The sequence below is a fragment of the Patella vulgata genome, chromosome 7 (assembly GCF_932274485.2).
Source record: "Patella vulgata chromosome 7, xgPatVulg1.2, whole genome shotgun sequence".
Lineage (NCBI taxonomy): Eukaryota > Metazoa > Mollusca > Gastropoda > Patellidae > Patella > Patella vulgata.
In genome coordinates this window covers 10,904,914-10,929,263 of record NC_065885.2, presented here as the reverse complement: position 1 = coordinate 10,929,263, position 24,350 = coordinate 10,904,914, and the positions used below count along the sequence as shown (strand labels likewise).

General features: G+C 35.0%; 1 protein-coding gene across 3 annotated transcripts in view; it reads right to left on the bottom strand.

Annotated features, from left to right (window-relative positions):
• Positions 1-363: 363 nt before the first annotated feature.
• LOC126827880 (activated CDC42 kinase 1) overlaps positions 364-24,350 on the bottom strand; it is a 42,217-nt gene continuing 18,230 nt past the window's right edge. For all 3 annotated transcript variants that reach the window (XM_050557448.2, XM_050557449.2, XM_050557447.2), the window contains exons 2-14: positions 19,328-19,438; positions 17,307-17,436; positions 15,729-15,920; positions 14,820-14,972; positions 13,770-13,955; positions 13,254-13,345; positions 12,114-12,240; positions 11,463-11,609; positions 10,829-10,923; positions 10,042-10,136; positions 9,064-9,160; positions 8,443-8,534; positions 364-7,216 (exon numbers count right to left, since the gene is read on the bottom strand). In XM_050557448.2, coding sequence (XP_050413405.1) covers positions 5,079-7,216; positions 8,443-8,534; positions 9,064-9,160; positions 10,042-10,136; positions 10,829-10,923; positions 11,463-11,609; positions 12,114-12,240; positions 13,254-13,345; positions 13,770-13,955; positions 14,820-14,972; positions 15,729-15,920; positions 17,307-17,436; positions 19,328-19,437 — 3,654 coding nt within the window. In that variant the 5' untranslated portion in view covers position 19,438 and the 3' untranslated portion in view covers positions 364-5,078. The remainder of the gene's footprint in view (positions 7,217-8,442; positions 8,535-9,063; positions 9,161-10,041; positions 10,137-10,828; positions 10,924-11,462; positions 11,610-12,113; positions 12,241-13,253; positions 13,346-13,769; positions 13,956-14,819; positions 14,973-15,728; positions 15,921-17,306; positions 17,437-19,327; positions 19,439-24,350) is intronic.

Sequence of the window (24,350 nt, the reverse complement as noted above, 5' to 3'; positions counted from 1 at the left end):
ACAAATAAATAAATATATTTCTTTGCTATAGATTTCACTTTTTCTGAACCTTGACAGCAATTCAACCATAGCAAAGTCCTTTATATTAAGAAAGAACTTACTTTTAATAAAAAATGTACTGTTCTTTGAAAATATAAAAAAGAACTGTTCTTTGAAAATATAAAAAAGAACTGTTCTTTGAAAATATAAAAAAGTAGTTCCTTTTTGATTGACCAATCAAATTCATGTAAAGCGATATCTCCTAGAGATATCGCTCATAGGAGATATCGCTCAGTAGAATATGAAATTTATCACACAAGCGATATCTACTGTATAATGTATTATTGGGTGATAAAGTATGTTCTCCTATGGAAAACGAAAAACTTTGAATTTTTTAATAATTTTATTTTTATATTTCTCAACTTACAAGTTAACTACACACAGGTGATCAATATGGCCTAAATAGAAAAAAATCCCAATGATGAAATATAATAATAATTAATGTAATAATGTAATAAACAATATAAGCTTCCTGATGATTTAATAAAGATATACAAGGTGATTACATTAACATATTTTTACATGAACAATTACTACATTAACCATAATTATGTAATAAGTGTAATTAAATCACATCAACAGTCAATATATCACCATTGTCAATAAAAAAGCAGCAAAAAGTATGAGCCAATCTGATTAAGATACAGATCTATATTTCGTTTCGTTTTTTTTATAATTTCAATGCCCTACACTACATGAAGATCTGACAAGTTGTACTCGAAGGTCGTGTCAGGGTTCGTACGAGGGGATGTTGACCTTATGACGTCATACATTGATTAATCAATCAGCGTTGACGTTTCTAGTGGTTTACCCATAGTTCCGTGCATGGCACGCCAAGAAGTCGCCTTAACAGATCGTTTCACTGGTTAATCCCTCACTTCAACCAAAACGCCGGTAATATAACAACTCTTCCATGTCCTAGTGTAGTAAAGACAAGTAAAACGAAATTTTGAACTATAAAAAACGAAACGAAATAGGATCTGTGTTCTAATCAGATTGAGTATAAGCAGGACCTAATCTTAAGACAAGGGTCTATTCTGCCCAATTTACACTTTACATGTTGCCGACCAACAAATGCCAATAACAACAACAAGCCAACCATTGACCAGTTCACAGGCTGATGTAAAGGGTCATTTTTTTGTTAGTACATGCCTATTTTAAGAATAATAAGATTATTAATACATGTGTCTCAATGTTGGTACCAAAATTCTAATAGGCTAGCCAGCTTTTAATAAATTACTGCTAATTAACAAAAGCTAAAAACAGTTACTTTACAATTCCTTCTATTTCTATTACATACTCAAATATATAACCAATCTTCAACAACCAATTGGAACAAACAGTCGTAAATCTTTAGCAACAAATGTTCCCTGTGTATGCAACCAGCATATATTTGATGTTGTAGTATTAATGCTAGATTAAAGGCAAGCAATAAAGCAATATCCAATATAACATAATGCGATTAGATAACATTGTGGTAGTTTTTAAATAAATTAAATTTATATATATATATCCAGATAATACATGTATTTATAAAAATAACCAATATTTCTATAACATACTTTATGATGGGCAGTAAATATTTGATAACATGTAACAATCAAGGCTATTTTGTTAAACTTTAATAAAAATTACAAAGAACATCAACAGCGCCTTGATTAACATACATGTAGGATCCAACATATGTAATCAACATAAAACCCATTTCTAGGTATTCCAAAGAACATTAACAGTGCCTTTACTAACATTGGAGTCATAGGACCTAACATAATCAACATAAATCCATAAATTGACTTCTTGTGACAAAGCAATCAATCAATACAATCAACATAGGACACATTTCTATGTATTCCAGATAATTGGGTCCTGTGTATATCCAGTTCAATTACCATTTATTGGGCCCTATGTATATCCAGTTCAATTACTATGAATTGAGTCCTGTGTATATCCAGTTCACTTACTAAGAATTGGGTCCTGTGTATACACAGTTCAATTACTATTAATTGGGTTCTGCGTATATCCAGTTCAATTACCATTTATTGGGCCCTATGTATATCCAGTGCAATTACTATGAATTGAGTCCTGTGTATATCCAGTTCACTTACTAAGAATTGGGTCCCGTGTATACACAGTTCAATTACTATATATTGGGTTCTGTGTATATCCAGTTCAATTACTAAAAATCATTTAAACAATACAAAACAGGACATTTATAAATTTCAAAATTATGTTTTACACAAAAATAAATATTCATTTATACATGATTTCAGAAACTAAATGGCTAATTTTGACGACCTGGCAGTTTCATTTAAATATACTATCAAATTTGCACCAATCTTCATGAATCTTGATAGCATGGTAAACAATATTAATATACAATAAATGACAGATATATTTCACAAGTGTTCATGATTTTTACACAACAAATAAACACTAACAGCGTAGCTTTAAGAATAAATTAGACAGAATATTATTAATTATTCCCTGATTAAGCAAACAAGATTTTAATGAGAGAGTAAGACCTGATTGTATTGTTAAACATTTATGGTGCATTTTGGATTTGTGTTTTATGGATAAATTCTTTAAAATTTTAATTTCATGACATATAAATTGACTGACAGACAAATTTCACTGCTAGTCAGTCAAGACTTGTAAATATGATTGAAACCAGGCCCCCGAGTTCACAAAGCATTTTGAGACTTAAGTTAAAATATACACAAGACATCTTCATCTAGAGTTTGTCTCATTTCAATTATAGTGTTACACTGAGGCTCTGTCTGAATATAATTTGTTTTTATGTTTTCTTTCCAATCACACCCACTGAAATCTTGTGCATAACACAGCCAATATTAGTAGTCTAAATGGCAGCCAGCTGCAGTCAGAATATATAAAGTACATTAGGCCTCAAGTTCACAAAGCATTCTCAGATTTAAGTTAAGAATTTACTCAACTTTCAATCACTGTTTACGAGAAATATCTTTGATTCAGAAACACAAAACTTTGCACACAGTTTCTTTTTGTGGATTTGATACATTAAAACGACAAAATTTTTATAAAGGGCTATATTTAGTTAAAATAAGGCAAACAATTTTGAGTATATTCTTAACTTACGTCTGAGAATGCTTTGTGAACTCGGGGCCTGGGTTCTGGTACATTGATTAATGCTTAAAGTTTAACTACAGTGATATCTTGTTCAACGACCCTCTGCGTATAACAGGGCCACTCACATATATATGACCATATTTATCTCTTTAATATACAATTTATACAAAATAACTAACCTATTTAATATACAGATTATGTACACTATATATATAAAAAACAATGATATCTAAGGCTATTGATTACAATATTAACATAACAATACATGCAGGTGCATCACTTTTACCTGGATAATTAAACAATTATAAACACAAATACACGCTAACCTCTCGAATATGGGAGAATCTAATGTTCATGTCAGACAGGGACGTCTGTAATTCCAACAAGCCAAGTTAAAAAAAATCAAAAGATCAGGGGTATGGGTAGGTAACCCTAACACTCCCCCTCCCCTTAACTCTTACCCTGAATTCCCCATAAATGATTGTTCAATATGGAAATGACCTCCTTAACCGGCCTATTCTCCTCCCCAAACAGACCTGGCCCCCAAATAATCTCAGATTTTAGTTAAGTATTTACTCAACTTTCAATCACTGTTTGAAAAATGTCTTGATTCAGAAACGCAAAAATTTGCACATAGTTAAGTTTCTTATTGATGTATTTGATACACTAAAACAACAAAAGTTTTATAAAGGGCTATACAATTTTGGGTAAATTCTTAACTAAAGTCTGAGAAAGATTTGTGAACTCCGGGCCTTATCTCCCCATCCAGTCTGAAAATAGACAAGACCTTTCAATATCTACACAGTACCGTTCAACGGATCTGTTCACAGCTAACTCATCAAAAAGACCTCTCAATGTCTAAACAGTACCGATCAACAGATCTGTTCACAGCTAACTCAACAACAAGACCTCTCAATATCTAAACAGTACCCAATAGATCTGTTCACAGCTAACTCATCAAATAGAGAGACACAATCTAATCAAAACATGATGTTCAATTTTACATCACTCCATGTGATAATTAAAGACAGTTTAAGAAAATTGCATGATGTAAGCATAATAATACCCTAGGCCTAGAATATAGCCAATAGTCAATCAAATGTTTGAGACACCAGTTCTCAAAAGAGGAATCCCCTAATGAGCTTTTAGAATACTTCAAAACCTTGTTTTATTTTCCCTTTCACCGGTTTTGATTGGTCTTCAGATTTAAAGTTGACCAATCACACACTGTATGTTACTGAATGAGACCAATAAAGACATGTGTTTAGACTGAAATGTAGTGGGGTAAAAATTATGTGTTAATGTTCACTGTATGTAAATAATACATAATCTTGGATTATATGTATATAGAAGATAATCGTAATATAACATTATTTTAATATAAATTATACAGAAATTAAACTGTTTATAGAATAATATACTTTTATAAATATTCTTCTACCTTTTGTCTACAATTTATCTTACACCTTTGAATAAATAATTTTTTTTCTGAGTTTAAGAAACATTTAAATGATTTGCCCAGAATAAAAATCATGTCGATGATGATAACACCATATTTTTAAACACTTTGTTATTGTCTGTAACACTGTGTCTTTCCGAAATTAGAATGTTTGCCTAGCAGACAACCATATAACATATAACTTTATGATTTAACATCACAATCTAATATTAATCCACTATTAAAGTTGCTAGTGATCCATAAAGTTGTGTTTGTGTTATTTTAACATTAATCAAATCTCCACATACAAGAACATAAGGTTTTTTTTTGTTCTTTATAACACTACACTGCCGATTCTATTGAAACTTGACCGTTAAATTTATCTAAGAAAACGGAACTAACTAGTGATTGTTATCCATAAAGCTGTTTTTGTGTTATTTTAACATTAATCAAATCTCCACATACAAAAACACAAGTTTCTTTTTTTTTGTTTATAACACTACACTGCCGATTCTATTGAAACTTGACCATTAAATTTATCTAAGAGAACGGAACTAGCTAACTCCAGATTCCAGTGTAAAGTTTCCAACAGTTGTTCACAGTGAGGTCTAGGCGCCAATCCCAGACGAAATAATTGTTCTACTTTCAGATATTTAATGGCTTCTGATACATCCCAATGACAGTGACACAAAGCGGCATGACTCTCCTCATCCGTCACACCTATAACACTACTCTGAACTGTCGCAATTCGATCACGTGGCGAAGAACTCATAAAATTTGTTTTATTGTTTTGCAAAGTTCGACACTCGCGTGCTGGACTGACAGGCATTCCCGATTGCGATCGCGAAGAGGGTTCGGATACCTGTCTGTGATAATATCTTGAATCCACGCCAAGAGATTGCGATGCTGAAACCCCAGTGTCCATTGATTGATTTTTAGAAGGGCGTGACCTGTACGACCCACTGTCAGTTAAATTCTCCGAACTTTTAGATATGTAAGAGCTTGTAGCAGTTAAATTAACATTCTGATATGTTGAATTTCTTACTGGATCAGGGCATCGCACGGTTTTTCCTGTTTCAATATGAAATGGCTTAACTTCTACTGTCACAGCTGGCTGTTGTGGTGACCTCTGCCTCTGATTCTCTCTCTCGGGAATTAGAAAATAATGGGTGTGGCTTAATTGCTTGCCATCCTTCACCATTGGGTAAATTTTTGGTAAATGTCTTTTGTGACTCTCTTCATAGTCTCTCGGAGGAAGTGGAGGGGGACAAACCCCAGGTACTTCTGCCATGGCTACAACTCCATGGTCCATTTCATCTTCATCAAAATCAGAATCAAAAGAATCGTAACTTTTGGTTGTGGAAGACATGCAATCAACATTATCAGAATAATTGACATTGGTGCCATTGTGGGTTTCTGTGGGTACTTGGTCATAGGTTGGCGTAGCTGGTGGGTCATCATATAGTGGATAAGAAACCGATTCATCAAACTTTGTAAGTGGAGGGGGGTCACCATATGGAGGAGGCAAGGAAGGAGGATCGTCAAACTTAGGCAGGGGAGGGGGATCATCATAAAGCGGCAAACAGGGTGGATCTTCCTTTGGTACTTGGTCGTAAAGCGGCAAAGTTTCTGTCGGCCTTTGAATTGCTGATTTAGAAGATGGGGTCTCATCTGTCCTGACACGAGACAGAGCAAAGTGACTTAATTCATCATTTATCCAATCAAATGCTTTGTTAGTTTTATCAGAGTCTGATTTTTTAGGGGGAGGCAACTTAACTTGTAACGGTAGTTGTGACTGGTTGTTGGACACGCTTGTTTTATTGTAACTATGCACCACTCTACTTTCCCTTTCTGTTATCACATCAGCCATTGGAAATGGTGGTCTTGACAAGACATTTGATTGAGTGTTTGAATAAAGTTCATCCTCGGATGGAGGAACAGAATAATAAATACTACCGTTGCTATTATTAGATACAGATGCACCAAAAGGTTCTTTGGGAATGTTTGAGATGGGTTTGTGAACAGTGTGAGTCCGTGATTCGACATTTGTTGGCAAAACTCTCACTCGCGAATTAAAATCTGGATGATCGAACTTACTGCGGGGCCAGGTTGCATCCTGCATAAAATGAGATGTAGTGATATTTTGATTAGTAGTTGCGTGCCAAGATCCTTCCGAAGATGAGCTGTAAGCCGACGAAGCCGAGCTGGTCATTTTATAACTCTGATTAACTTCGAAGGGATCAGCAGGACTGTCTGTTAAGAGGGGTTTCGGTAAGCCAACATTTCCATATTGAGTGGCGTTTGACGTTGACAACAAAGAATCAAAGAGAGACAAAGTACTATGAGTTGTTTTCATATTGTTTGTTTTCATTTTCGAGTCTTCCACTTCCTCAGATAAATCAATCAAAGGTCGATCATCCAGTGATCGTGTACTCTTAGTTGAAGCTCGTAAATTACGCCTGTCTTGAGGTGGTGGAGGTCTTTGGTTTCCAGTAACAGCAGCAAGTGGTGTGGCCTTGTGAGCATGTGGGCGTTTCTTGCTTGGACTTTTTGGACTCTTTGGACTCTTTGGATTCTTTTGAGGTGCTTCACTCTTTAACTTTGAATAATTAAACTGTTTTACATCCATAGCTTCTTCTATAAAACATAATCAAAAGATCAATTATAAATGACTGAGTAAAAACAATTCTGGTTTTGTTAATAGATCGCATAGAAAATCTGACATCTTATCAAACCTGTTTGAGGTAAATGTGTACATTACATACTGTTGTCCTGTTAGTAAATCTATATTACAAGCTAGATTAAAATTACCCTTGTCTTATTTGTATATATTATTTGTCATTGTTATAAATATATGTACATGTTTATATTGCAGACTGTCCTTCGATACAATAAAATCTTATCTTATCCTATCCTGTGTATATATCTCAAAGAAATCTGTCTTATTGAATGTAGATTAAATATATATGAAAGAAAATTTATGGGCTCTAACTTTAAACCTTAGCAAGCAACCATGGAAAATGAAACACAATGGGCGTGTTGTCTCTGTAACACAATACCATGGTCATTTTCAAACAAGCATTACATTTTGCCCAGGCAGCGGCAAAGTTATAAGTCTATAGGCTCTAACTTAAAACTTTAGCTAGTAAACATGGAAAATGGATTTATTTATTTGCCCGGACAGCTGCATTTCCACCTACAGTAAGTTTATAGGCTCTAACTTTAAACTTTAGCAAGTAAACATGGAAAATGGATGGGTTTTGTTTTGCTCAGGCAGCGGCATTTTCGCCTACTATTCTTTGATTTTCAACTGTTGAGGTTTCATTTGCGTGCACACTGATATGTACCCTGGTGGACCTCGTGTTCTGGTCCTGGTGTTGGATAAGAAAGACATTAAAAATGATTTCATTTCATTATACAATAAGATGTTTACTGGAATACACAAACACTTATTTGGACAAATGAAATAGGGCTTAACATCCTACTGTTCTGCTCCGACTGGGCTAATGAAGACGGGCTTATGCCATACGGTGTGCTATGAGGGAAATTTTGCCTAGACAGCGACGCTACGGCCTACTCTTACATCGAATACCAACTGCCATGAGATCTTTTATGTGCAGGCCAATTTGTACATGGGATCTCGGTTTTTCGTCACAGCTATCCTTGTCAGGTCCTCTGTCCTGCACCACTGACCAGGTGAAACCACCCTGAAAAATCAAAATGAACTTTCTCGGCACAAACCGTGACCGTGACTGCAACCTCCATGCTAGCGAGCCAGCGTCTTACTCCCTTAGTCACCATGGCTCTCTTATTTGGACAAATACAGTAGTGTTTTAGACAAATTTACGATATTCCAAACTCACTTTTATTGTTGATAATTTGTAATTTTTCTTCTAATCCTGCATTGGCATCACCACTTATATCTGGAGGATCCATGGGGTTTCTTAAATATACTCTGAAATAATAATACGTTGGCAATTTATTTCAAATATCCATAAAAGATTCAATTTTATTTCAAATATCCATAAAAGATTCAATCATTTCAGTGTGAATGCAGATTTTGACCAAAACCAATCTGCTTTGTGAAATAATAGCTGTAAATAAAGCCAAAGATAAAAATATAAACAGATATAGAAAGACGAAAGGCCTGACAAAAACAGTTGTCTAGTTGTCCGGATGTGACGAAAACCTGAAATCCCATGTATACATTGGCGTGCATGTAAAAGATCCCTTGGCAGATGGAATTCGATATAATGGTAGGTCATAGTGCCGCTGCCCAGGCAAAATTTCCCTCATACCACACTGTATGGCATATGCTCGTACATGTAAAAGATCCCTTGGCAGTTGGAATTCAATATAAGAGTAGGCCATAGTGCCGCTGTCCTGGCAAAATTTCCTTCATAGCACACTGTATGGAGTATGCTTCATTAGCCCAGTATAGAAGCAGAACATTAAACTCAATTTCATTTCATTTCATTACTTACTCATCTATAGTAGATGGATCACCCCAGGTTTTACCAAAAACATCTCCATGTCCAGCATGTATAAAACTATTCTTTAACGGTTTACTTATATCCTGACCTGAAAATATAGTTAAACATCAAATAACATTCATCAATTCACATTCTCATTAGACTTAAAATCTGTTTGATTTATTTGTGGAGGGGTTGGATGGCTTAATGGTTAGCACATGTGCACTGTATCATAAGGTCTGTCATTGAGTCACCTGGCATGGTTTCAATTCCCGATTGTAGGGTAGGGTCGTCTGTTCAACCTTGTGGGTTTTCTCTCGGTCCTCCGTTTCCTACTATTGTTAAAGACCCCTATGCGCAAGCGCATTATTGAAATAAAATTATTGAACCATGGGTTAGTTCCGAAATGTCGAGTGGACGTTAAACCCCATTTCTCTCTTTCTCACACATGTTCATTAAACTTAAAATCTGTAGGTTTATTTGCGTTGGTTTATGTTTTAATGTTAAATCACTTTTAAATTCCCAACTGACAGGCCAATTAAACCTCACAATGACCTGCTTTTTAATGCTTTATCAATTAGTTTATATAAAATGTGAAATATATATATCCAATGAAAATACAAGTTTCATTTAGTAATACTGCAGCCTTATTTTAATCCTTGATGGGATCACGGTGGATCAGTGGGTAAGATGCTGACTCGTTAGCATGGACGTCGCATATTCAATCCATGCATTGCCAAGAAAGCTCATCGGGATTTTCCAACGGGGTTTCCTCTTGTCAGTTGGAATTTGATATAAGAGTAGGCCATAGTGCCGATGTCTGGGTAAAATTTCCCTCATAGCACACTGTATGACGTATGCATGTCTTCATTTATTTAATCCTTGGGTGGATTCATTGTCTTTTTGCTGTAAAATTATTATACAAATATCTCAACCAAAAAGAATATAAGTGTCAGTGAGTTTTGGTTTGAAAATATTTTATTGTCTTACTGGCTCGTTTACGGAGTGGATCTACCAGCTGTCTTGGAAACAATCCTATTTCTGTTGTTCTTTTATTCTGACCTTTCCACCAATAATTCTCAGGTCTGGAATAAAAAAAACAACAAAAAAACCCCAACAATTAATTATAGTTCACAAAAATAATGTAATCTAAAAAATATCAGTATGAAATTATGGTGTATTGTACACTGTGACTTTGAATTATTTTACCACAGATAGATAGAAATGGGATGAAAAACTGAGGGCATCTAAGCAGTGTTCATAAGAAATTGCGACGACAGTCAGATGGACAATACAAGATCACATTTTATTGGAGATGTATAGAAATGACCATATGTTTGTCTCAAAATGACTGAAGTGTTCAGATTTGTTCGGGGGGTTGGATGGAAGAATGGTTAGCATGTGCGTGCTGTATCATAAGGTCTGTCATTGAGTCAACTGGCGTGGTTTCGAATCCCCAGTTGTACGTGAGAAGTAGGGTCGCCTGTCCAACCTCGTGGGTTTTCCCTTTGTCCTCCGGTTTCTTCCCACTGCTAAAGACCCCTACGCGCAAGCGAATTATTGAAATAAAATTGAACCATGTTAGTCCCGAAATGACCTAGTTTGTGTCGAGTGGACTTTAAACCCCATTTGTCTCTCTCTCTCTCTCTCTCTCTCTCTCTCTCTCTCTCTCTCTCTCTCTCTCTCTCTCTCAGATTTGTTCACTGTCATTTACAGAATGAGAGTCTAGCTGAAAATGGAGGATTGAATGAATGTAAAGTATAAACATGACACCTACTTTCCCGATATAATAACAATATGATCTCCTTCCTCTATCTTCAATTTATCTTTCTCTTGAAAATTATGTAAACTTTTTACTTCAGGTGGCTGAACCTTCATTAAAACACAACAATTATAAATAAAATACTGACATTATTTTACACAGAAAGGTTCGAAAAATTTAGAAAAAATAGGTCACCTATGTTAATCACTAAGACGGTTTGTTTTGAGATAAAAGAATGAATAATAATGTGAGATAAAATTATTATCAATGATAAATTTGATGTCTGAGCTTTAATTTGAAAATATACTTAATACCAAAATACTTTTTATACTACAGAAAAAATGTGGGATTCAAGTCTGATTTAGTTCTTAGGTCATAGCTTGCTTCTAAACTGTCAGTTCCAGTTAGACATTTCATAGACTCGTCTAAGGTCAAACTGCCAAACCACCAATAAATATTTTAGTTTTTTGTGGTCTTTATAAATAAATAGAGACTCAAGCCTAAAGAACAATATTTTGATTAAAATTTCAAAACCTTGGAACTAAAAGCATTTGAGAAGTAGTGAAAAAAAAAGCAAAATATTTCATAGGTGCTCCTAAATAACAATAATACATATTGGTGTAGCCTAACCATTTATATCATAACTTACCTCACACAGGTAATCTTTCATGAGTATAAACGATGGTCTATCTTGTGGTTTTTCAGCCCAACATTGAGTCATAAGTTGATAAATAGCACTAGGTGCGTAATTAGGTTCAGGTAATCTATCACCATCTACATCTATCTTTTGTAATATCTATAATATAAACAATACAAATTCCTTCTATAATAAACCAATACAAATTCCTTCGTCTATAATAAAACAATTCCTTTCATAATAAAACAATAAAAAAAACAATACAAATTCCTATCATAAAACAATACAAGTTCCTTTTAGTTCTATAATAAAACAATAGAATTCCTATAATAAGGCTCTAAATCTTTGGAGAAATTTGGATTTACTTAATAGCAGTTTTAGTAATTTTATAACCAGTTTGAATTAGAAAATGTCATTGACAATCCTTATCCATAATGAGCATTTTGTGTAGCAAATGATGTAACTTTGAGCAGCAAATTGCACAATTATACTGCTTGTTTTACTCCATGTAATACTTTACTAAAATAACTAATGTTCTTTACTAAATAGGGGCAATTTGGGAAAAGAAGTTTAGTTCTGTGAGAATCTTTGCACAAGCCAGAATTATTTGCACATTTCAAATGAATCTGACAAAATACATAATATGCATTCATGAAAACTTACTTGTGAGCCATTTAATCCCATCCATGGTTCCTGACCATACGTAAACATTTCCCATAGTGTTACACCAAACATCCACATATCTGTAGCATGGGAAAACTGACGAGATTTTAAACTTTCTGGTGCACACCTAAATCATTATAATTAAATAAACAGTTTACATTTTTCACTAAAATCATTATAATAAGACAGTTTTTCACTAAAATCATTATAAGTAGACAAATCATGATAATGAGACTGTTTTTCACTTAATGATAGACTGTTTTTCACTAAAATCATTATAATTACACAGACAGTTTTTCACTAAAACCATTATAATTAATCAGTTTTTCACTAAACTCATTATAATTAGACAGGTTTTCACTTAAATCATTATAATTAAATAAACAGTTTATTATTTTCATGAAAACTTTTAATATTGTGACTATTGTCAAGAAACAGGCAGAAACATGTTCATTTCTGATATGAAGGCCGCTTTCACTTTTAGGAAGAATCATTTTGAGTGGATCGGCCATATTGGTCACCAAATGGGTTAAAAATGTCTGATTATCCAAACCATAGTCTAGTTTAACTAAGCATATTGAAAAAATGAAATGAGGTTTAACATCCTACTTATCTGCACCAGTCGGGCTAATAAAGACGGGCATACGCCTTGCAGTCAGCAGTGTGCTAGGACTCTAGGAGGGAAATCTTGCCCGATTTTGCATCACTGTAGCTTACTGTTATTTTGAATCCCCAACTGTCTGGAGATCTTTCATGTGCTGCCAATGGTTTATACACAGGAATGTGTTCTTTGTCCCATCCGAACGACTAGACTATTTTCCTTGCCAGGCGGTCTGTACTGCACAACTGACATGAGTAAAACAATCCTTAAGAACTTTCTCGGACATCCTTAGGATTGACCCCAGGGGGTCTCCTTGTTAGTGAGCCAGCTAGCATGCTTCATCCATCTTTTCCTTGCCAGGTAATCTTGCCAGGTGGTCTACCATTTTAGAGGAACTTTCTTGGACCCTGGGGGTTTCTCCTTGTTAGTGAGCCAGCTAGCGCGCTTCATCCTCCCCAATCACCTGAGCATATCTAACGGATACAGAAGGTTAATATAGTAAAAGTTGTTTTAGGATTAAATATAACAAAAGATCTTACCAAGCAAATGGTACTTTTTTGTGTTCTGACATCACATAATGATCTTCTTGACTAGGTAAAGCTCTCATTAAACCAAAATCTCCTATTTTTATCTGAAAATACAATATAAATACACAATGCTGTGAGACAGAGGGAGAGAGAGAAATGGGGTTTAATGTCCACTTGACACAAACTAGGTCATTTCGTAACTAACATATGATTCTATCTTATTTCAATACTTTGCTTGCACGTAGGGGTCTTTAGAATGGGAGGAAACCGGGGGACCCAGAGAAAACCCACAAATTTGGATAGACAACCCTATTCCTTGTCACGTACAACCGGGTAATCGAAACCACGCCAGTTGACTCAATAACAGACCTTATGATGCAATGCGCATGCACTAACCATTCGGCCATCAATACCCCACCTCCCCCATCACAATATATAGATTATAGATGTCCATGAAAGCTGTTGATCGTCATTTTAGGGGTTTTGAATCCCATGCAAACCCTAAAAGGAATATAGTACGTTTCTTACCTTATCATGAGCTGAAAGTAGTACGTTTCTACAGGCTAAATCACGATGTATGAAACGTTTAGTTTCTAGATAACTCATACCATTTGATATCTGTATAGCGTAATCTATTAATGTACAGACTAATATCTTCTGACCATCTTCACGTAATTTGTTTAACAATGCTCCATGCTCGGCCAACTCTGTCACCTGTAGATACAATTTTATAAAAGTTAGCATCTTTCAAATACTATTTAGTTTTCATTAAAGATGCATTATGTAAGAGCTAAATCTGCCGATTGCAGATCTTTCTTTTGGCCTTAAATGTTATATAAATTATTAATTAGACATATATTTACATAACAAGAACATAATCAACCCGCTAGGTCATTGGATGCTCACGATTTTCAATGGATTGAAACAAGAACGTCACTCAATATTTTAATTTACGAATGGATAATCAAGACTTTGTTTACTATTGTAACAATGGTAGCAATGACAATCAAGACTCTGCTATCCTCCAAACAGTTATAACGTCGCTCAGAATAAAGTAATTTGACTCAAATTTTCAATATATTCATTTCTCATTATCTATTTTTAAATTATTATAGCAAGAACTGTCAGCTTTTTATCTAAATCTTACATAATGCACCTTTAAAAGTATAGTCATGGTAAATGCTGATTTTACTATTTCAATATTTTGAATTATATTTGAACACTTGATTCAACTGAAATGCTAAATGTTTCGTCCATTTTTGTTGCTATTTTTGATTTTAGGAAAATATACATCTTTTAAATTCATTTATTTTACTTGATTTATTTATCTTTTGAATATGAGTGGAATTTTGTCCTGGCAGCAGCACTACAGCCTACTCTTATTTTGATTGCAAAATGTCATGTTATCTTTGACGGCTGCCATTCCAGTAGTAAACATGAGGTCTCGTTTTTTTGTCCTATCCAAACAACTAGATCTTTTTCCTTGCCAGACCCTTCATCGTAAACCAGACTGAACAAACCTGAAGCACTTTCTCTACCAACACCGAGATTATAATATCGATATAAAATCAAACTTACCATCATTAAAGGTGAAGAGAGGACAACTCCGTATAGTCGTATTAAATTTACATGATTTAATGTATGCATAGCATTTACTTCTTTTACAAAATCTTCAAATGCACCAGGTTGAGCTAAAACATCATTTTTTAATATCTTTATAGCTACATCTTTCTGTAAATCATAAATAAATAACAGGGATATAGAAAACATTTAAATATATCTGAATGATGAATATAAATAATGGTTGAAACGTAATCTGATTAAAACACAGACCCTATTTCATTTCGTTTTTTATAGTTCAAAATTTTGTTTTACTTGTCTTTACTACACTAGGATCTGAAAGAGTTGTTAAATAACCCACGTTCTGGATGATATGAGAGATTAGCCAATGGTGTGAGGTGCACGGAGCTGTGGGTAACCCACTAGAAACATCAAAGCTGACTGGTTAACCAAATATCTGACGTCATAGGGTCAAAAGCCGCTTGTACGACCCCTGACACGATCTTCCAATACAACCGGTCAGATCTTCGTGTAGTGTAGGCCATCGAAAGTATGAAAAAACGAAACAAAATTTAGATCTGTATTTTAATCAGAGTTTAACCTCCACTGGACACAAACTAGGTCATTTCGGGACTAACATGTGGTTTAATTTTATTTCAATAATTTGCTTACTGGTAGGGGTCTTTAGCAGTGGGAGGAAACCAGAAGACCCAGAGAAAACTCACGAGGTTGGACATGCGACCCTACTCCTTGTCACGTACAACCAGGGATTCAAAACCACACCAGTTGACTCAATGACAGGCCTTATGATACAGCGCTCTCATGCTAACCATTCGGCCATCCAACCCCCCACAGACAGACAGAGGAGATGACAACACACAGCCATATTTCAATGTATGAGTACAACAATCCAATATATGTACAAACCTTTGATTGTGAATTAGTGACCCATTCTCCTTTTCTAACTACACCAAATGATCCATTGCCGAGTTTACCATAGATGTACAGGTATTTCTGATCTATTAAACATGTTAAACTTTGTTCATTAGATTTCGCAGCAGAAGATGTGGATAGTTTTCGTGTGGATGTTTTCTCTATTGTTTTTGTACCTGGTAAAAACTGAAAATAAACAAAACACATTACTAGCAAACCATTGGATTTAAATAGAAATTTCTCTCTCTCTTACTAAGCACTGTACTTAAAGATACATTATGGGAGATTCGATAACGGGTTGGCAGTTCTCACTATAATAGTTAAAAACTAGATAATGTATAGGCAATTTGCTGAAAATTTAATTCAAATTGATCCACTATGAACCGAGAACTAAGCGGTTGAAATTTCCGGCTAGCTTTGATCATCATTACTAAAGTCAGTACGATAAACAGCATAGTCTCGATTATCCATTTAATCGTTAAATCGTGAAGGAAAGTTCTGCAGCAAATCGGATCATAATCCAACAATTATCGCAGGCTAGCATTGACATCGAGAGTTGATTATGGTCTGGATAGGTTAATTAATGTCTAATTAATAATTTAGATAACATTTCAGGCCTAAAGAAAGACCTGCAATAGACAGATTTAGCTCTTGAATAATGTATGTTTAAAGGGAGATAATCGTACAGAGAATGTATAATTCTGAAGTTATTTGTAAATAAAGACTTTTGGCAAGCGGAATTTGTCCCACCCGTATCGTCACGAAACAGATATGTGATAAGTTGTGTCGATGTATTTTTAGAGTTTTGGCAGATTTTCGTGCTGCGTATGTATGAGTTTTGATTTTCACCATTTGGGTGCTCTTTTTCAATGATAAAATTACAGTCTTTGTCATGTTTAAAGACCACATCAAATATACACCTTTGTGTTCTAGGATACACATAAATTCATAAAACACCATGACACAACATTTCAAAGCCTAAAAGTAGGAAAAAAGATATTGATATATGCTCCTATGTCTGTATGCACCGTCAAGTATGCGAACTACACACAAATTGATGATGTCACACTAAAAATGGATACAGACACGCGACGCAGACCAGGAATTTAGGCTTGCCAAACATCTCTAATCTTTGTTAAAAATACATTTTCATGAAAAAATTTCTATGATTGAGGGAGAGATAATGAGGTGGGGTTTAACGTCCACTCGACACAAACAAGGTCATTTTGGGACTAACATATGGTTCAATTTTATTTCTATAATTCGCTAGCGCGTAGGGGTCTTTAGAGGTGGGAGGAAACCCAGGAGGTTGGAAAGGCGACTCTACTCCTTGCCATGTACAAGGGAGGATTCAAAACCACGCCACTTGACTCAATGACAGACCTTGTGATCAAATGCGCACGTAAAATTAACCATTTGACCACGCCCTCCCCCGCCCCCCATGATTGAGACAAATGATTTAAGTTTTCCTTCTAAAACTTATTTTAAATTACAAATTCTAGTCAAATGAGAGATTTTAACAAAGAATTTTTTCCAATAAATTATTTGATGTTGATGTTGATGTAAACCTACCTTATCTAATATACCCTTCTTCTTTATAGATTTTTTCTTTTTAATGGCATCCATCAATCTGCGAACAGCCGGCTTTCCCATTCCAATCTTTTCTAAATCCTCCACTTTAACATAATCAAAATGTGTCAACCTACAAATAAATACAAGGATGAATACAAAATATGACAATCTAAAATAAATACAAGAAATACAAGGATGAATACAAAATATGGCAATCTAAAATAAATACAAGACATACAAGGATGAATACAAAATATGGCAATCTAAAATAAATACAAGAAATACAAGGATGAATACAAAATATGGCTATCTAAAAATAAATACAAGGATAAATACAAAATGTGTCAACCTAAAAATAAATACAAGGATGAATACAAAATATGTCAACCTAAAAATAAATACAAGGATGAATACAAAATGTATCAACATAAAAATTGAAACAAGGATAAATATAAATAAAAGAGAGAGAGAAATGGGGTTTAACGTCCACTCAACACAAACTAGGTCATTTCGAGACTAACACATAGTTCAATTTTATTTCAATAATTCGCTTGCGCGTAGGGGTCTTTAGCAGTCGGAGGAAACCGGATGACCCGGAGAAAACCCACGAGGTAGGACAGGCAACCCTACTCCTTGTCATGTACAACTGGGAAATCGAAACCCTGCCAGTTGACTCAATGACAGACCGTATGATACAGCGCGCGTGCTAACCATTCAGCCATCCAACCCCCCATGAATATAAATGAAATGAAATGGGGTTTAAAATCCTTCTTTTCTACACCGACTGGTCTAATGAAGACAGAAGGATGAATATACAATGTGTCAATCTAAAAATAAAAACAAAGATGGATACAAAATGCGTCAATCTAAAAATAAAAGCAAAGATGAATACAATATTATAGTTGACTGAAACTTAATTTTTTCAATTACTGGGTACAAATTTCTATGGCATGTCATTTTCCTTCCAGTACCAAGTTGATATTTAAAAGAAAGAAGTATATCCCTATCCCAGCCTGACAAAATATTTACTAATATTCTTGTATTTTCTCAATCTGATTAAAATACAGATCTATATTTCGTTTCGTTTTTTTTTTATACTTTCAATTGCTTACACTACTTGAAGATCTGTCAAGTTTTACTTGAAGGTCGTGTCAGGGGTCGTACAAGCAGAATTTGACCCTATGACGTCAGACATTGATTAATCAATCAGCGTTGTCATTGCTTGTGGTTTACCCACAGTTCCGTGCATAGCACGCCAAGAAGTCGCAGTAACAGACTGTTTCCTTGGCATATCCCTCAATTCAACCAAAACACCAGTAAATATAACAACTCTTTCAGATCCTAGTGTAGTAAAGACAAGTAAAATGAAATTTTGAACTATAAAAAAACGTAACGAAATAGGATCTGTGTTTTAAAGTGAGAATTTCAAATTTTCTAAGAAAGTCAAAACATAATTATTTCTATGTCTTTTGCTCAATAGGTTATCAAATCACTATTATACGATCATGGGCATTATTTCCCACCCTTAAAAATCTATGACACAGGAAATAACAACACAATTACCTCCCCTGTTTTGCTATTGACAACATGGGGAGAAGCCATTTTCCAACGTTGAATTTGAAGTTAAAAATGATATTTTTGCCAATTTCTCAGCTGGCAATAGCGAATTATAGGATTAATAGGATTATTCTTTAACAACGTAGGACTGTTTATGGATACCATCATTCTAAGGCTTTATTTTAATACATTTTAAAAATATAACTTGAAAATTTGCAATTTCCGCTTTAAGTTTAATCAGATTGTGTATTTTCTTTAATTTTCTTTAAGGAAGATGAAGTCTAAGAATATTTTGTTGTTTATCCTTAAAATAATCTGAATTATTCTGAATAGATTCGCGTCTTCATTATCCCAGTCGGAGCATAACAGTAGGATGTTAAACCCCATTTCATTTCATTTCGTTTCTGAATAGATTATCTATCAACAATCCATCAAATATCGGATCTATTCATGTAAAATATTACCTGGTGACTTGAAGATCATCTCGTAATTTAGAGAAAAATTTCTCGAGTTGAACTTCAGCCAGTAATTCATATAACCATTCCTGGCCTTCATCTTCACCTCCGTCACTCATCCTGTAAATGAAGTAAAAATAATTAGATCAAAAATTTCAAATCTTAGGATCAAATGATATTCTAGCATGGTCAAATGTGGGTTCAGAAAATGTGCCAATGTACTTTGTCTACAGATCGGCCTGATGAAAAAGCAAGATCCACCTATATACTTATTGCTGTGCACGTAAAAGAACCCTTGACAGTTGGAATTTGATAAAGAGTAAGCAGAAACGCTGCTGTTTGGTCAATGTGTCCCTCATATCACACTGAATATCAGTAGCTAAGTTGCAATTTGGACGGGAAAAAAATATCAATTACAATTCGCTGCCAACGTACGAGGGAAGGAACTAATTAATGCCTGTAATATAAGACATCATGATTTATTCATTCAAGCTTCCTCTATATTCCAGAATCGGTAACCATAATTTCAGGAAATTCTATTCATAAGATGTAAAAAATAGACGGATATTAACATAGAGTATACAGGTGACATGACTAACAGCCATAACAGATTGCATATTAAATAAAACAGACTTTCATTCAAATACAATCTGTTCAACGTAAAAACCACTTACTGTTCACCACATGTATGTAAATTATAATATTTTTTATAAGTGTAGAATAATGAAAGTATTGTTTGCAAGCATTACATATTATTATCATTATTATTCATTCATACAGTAAACTTTTAACACCTTCTGGTCTAGCCTACATTATTTTATAGAAAGCACTTTGGCCATTTGTAATTTGAAAACTAGAGTCTTATTTCATATACACAGAGAGAGAGAGAGAGAGAGAGAGAGAGAGAGAGAGAGAGAGAGAGATGGGGTTTAACCTCCACTCGACACAAACTAGGTCATTTCTGGACTAACATATGATTTAATTTTATTTCAATAATTCGCTTGCGTTTAGGGGTCTTTAGCAGTGGGAGGAAACCGGAGGACCCGAAGAAAACCCATGAGATTGGACAGGAGATCCTACTCCTTGTCACGTGCAACCGGGGATTCGAAACCATGCCAGTTGACTCAATGACAGGCCTTATGATACTCAACACAAACTAGGTCACTTCGGGACTAACATATGGGCATATTTTATTGCAATAATTGGCTTGCGCATAGAAGTCTTTAGCTGTAAGAGGAAACCGACGTACAACCGGAGAATCGACGAAACCAAGCCAGTTGACTCAATGACAGACCTTATGATACAACGCGCACGAGCTAACCATTCGGCCATCCAACCCACCTGTCTACAACAATTTGTAGAAAAGACATGCAGGCCTGGAGAAATAAGGCACCTTAGCACACATTCTGTTACCTGTCATTTTGTATTTTTTGTGTGATTTTATTAATATCAGGAATGGCTAAAACCTTTATTTCCAGGGCTTAGAGTCTTATTTTATATAGGCTACAGTAAGAGAGATTTAACAATAAGTAAGAGTAAAGTTGTTATTATATCATGTACATAGAATGTTATTATTTGTATGTATATATATATAGTATGGTAACTATTATCATATCTGTCTATACTAGTCATATAAACTAGTGACCTACACAGTTTCACCTATATATAACAGTACCATATAGTACTAAACACTGTAATAATCAGTATAAACCACCAAAGTTAACACCAATGATTTAAAAGTACAATATGTAACAAAGAACCTATTTCACAAAGTTTACATATGTAAATGATATTATAATTTATAGTAATATGTTTGATTTATGTGTATGTACATGAATTTTTAAGAAATGAAATGAGAGAGAAAGAGAGAAATGAAGTTTAATGTCCACTCGACACAAACTAGATCATTTCGGGACTAAAACATGGTTCAATTTTTATTTCAATAATTCGCTTCCGTGGAAACCGGAGGACCCGGAAAAAACCCACGAGGTTGGACAGGTGACCCTACTCCTTGTCACATACAACATTACAACTAGGGAATTGAAACCAAGAAATGAAATTTACATGTAACATCTTACTTTCCTGTACCAACTGTGCAAACCAGAAATGAAATGAAATGGGGTTTAACGTCCTACTGTTCTGCTCCTAACCTGGGCTAATGAAGACGGGCATACGCCATACAGTGTGCTATGAGGGAAATTTTGCCCGGGCAGCGGCGCTACGGCCTACTCTTATATCGAATTCCAACTGCCAAGGGATCTTTTACGTGCACGCCAATGTGTACACGGGACCTCGGTTTTTCGTCCCATCCGAACGACTAGACAGCTGTCCTTGTCAGGCCCTCCATCCTGCATCACTGACAAGGAGAAACCACGCCGGAAAATCTGGGTGAACTTTCTCGACCAATGCAGGGATCGAACAACCGACCTCCAGACTAGCGAGCCAGCGCCTTACCCACTTAGCCACCGTGATCCCCAATGTGCAAACCAAGACGGGCATATGTCAAGCTATATGCTACATACCACAAAGGAAAATTTGTCCTGACAGTGGCGCTATGGCCTACTCTTATTTCAATTTCACACTATCTGGGGGTCTTCAACGTGTTGTCAAATTAGTATACACAGGACATAAATTTTTGGACCCATCCAAATGACTAGATACTTTTATTTGCCAGGCCTTCTGTGTCTTGCACCAATGATAGAGGAACTTCTTATCCAACACTGGGATCGAATCCTTGACCTGGTTATTGACCCAGTACCATGAATACCAAGCCACCATGTCTTTGTGCTTGGTAAAACAGGATCTAGCATTACAAGACTTGTTGGGAACCCGGTGGCTAAGTGGGTAAGATGCTGGCTCGCTAGCCTGGAGGTCGCGTGTTTGATCCCTGCATTGGCCGAGAAAGTTCATCGGGATTTTCCGACACAGCTTCCACGGTCAGTGGTGCAGGCCCTTAGCCAGCTTGCTAGCTTTGGAGGGGCAGTGAAGTTTTTAGGGGGGGCACACCCGGCACAGTCTACAGTAGGTATTTTAGAGCTATGGTTGGCAAATTTTTATTCGGGGGGGGGGGGGCAAAACATTTTCTCGGCTACAGGCCTGCAGTGGTACAGGACAAGGACAGCTGTCTAGTTGTTTGGATGGGACGAAAAAGTTCCTGTGTACACATTGGCAAGCACATAAAGATCTCTTGGCAGTTTGAATTCAATATAAGAGTAGGCCATAGTGCCGCTGCCTGGGCACACTGTATGGCGTATGCCTGTCTTCATTAACCCAGTTCGGAGCAGAAGAATAGGGCTAATGAAGACAGGCATACACCACGCAGGTTGTGCATTAACAACATCCAATATAATATGATGATGCATGTTATTATACAGTCCAATATATATATACATGTATATATATATATCAATCAGCTGCTTAATTAAATATTTACATGTACATGTATATCAATCAGCAGCTTTGATATTAAATCCAAGAGTATTTCATTGTTATTGTTGATATACATATATATTCTGTGTATATTTGTTCACCATCCACATATCTATATCATATACTTAATAAAGATCAGAGTACTGTATCCACATCGAAACGCCACAAAGTAATAAATTCAGTATTTGTGTATCCATAAAATTTTACCTTGTGTTAATGCTTAATAATGTTTAATTCACATGTATATCAATTTAACAATACAATTTGTTTGTGATATATATATATAATAACTGTTGTTTATGATAGGCATGTATGAGTATACGGGTCATTAACACCACTGTGTATTGTTGTAGTGGAAAGAAGGAAAAGATCAATTCAAAGTAAATTGAGGTCAGATGTATTGGTGTGAGTGACTCAAAAAATATTTAAGGGGCATTGTCATATTTTTTGACCTTGTGATGGATATTTGGATTCAGACATCTAATGGGGCATTACGGGAGATAAGATAAAGAGTTGTCTGTTTTTGCTATAGTTTAAAAATTGATAATGTAAATAGAATATGCTGAAAATTTCAGTCAAATTGCTTCACTCTGAACCAAGATATTAGCTTTTGAATTTTAGGCTAGCCTCAATCATAAATACTAGAGTCAGATCGAACACATGACCTCCAGGCTAGCGAGCCACTGTGGCTCCCATGGATGAACCAGTGTGGGCTTGGAACAATGAGGACTGATAATAAAAATGGTGCTGGAAAAGACTTAGGCAGGAGTACAGTAATGGAGCAGTGAACAAATGAAGCAAGGGACACACAAAAATAGAAACAGGTCTTTTTAATAAAACTTAAAGTAACTAAGTCTCTAACTCAATATCATGCAAAACCTTCGACATTGAAAACACAAATTATTTGTCAATTGTAATCAACATTGTTGTGATCTTACCAGGAAAAGATGGGCTTCTGATATCCAATATTTAAGACAAAATAAACATTTTACCATTGGTACACGAATCGTGTACGTGTACCATAATGCGTTTCAGCGCAATTTGTAGCAAGCGACTTGAAGAACGAGGTTAGACATATTCCACAAGTCATGTCAAACAGTGACCCCATATTCTTATCTGGATAGCATGCGCAATAATTATTATTGGTGTAGACTGGAATAACCAGACGCTTAAGATTGCCATTCGATTAAGTAAAAACGGAAACGATTGAATGTAAATCAGTTTATTTACATTCATATTACATTATTATATACGTTGCGACCCATTTTTGTCAATTTGTAAGTCCCAAATATTAGAGACTTAGCCCCTTTAAAACCAGGTTCTAAACTAATTTCATACTATAAGTATTATTAATAGAATAATTTCTTTGTAAAATTCAGAACTACCAACCAAGCGCCTGTTTTTTTTTTCATATATCATATATATAATGTTTACTGCATATTCAATACAAGTTATTATTTTCTACTAAAAACATCTGCATATTGATTGATGAATGGAATTCAAATTATGCATAACAAAAATGAAATGAAATGGAGTTTAAAGTCCTACTGTCCAACTATCTTAACACTACAACTCAGGTATCATTTAGTTGTGTTGTTTTAGT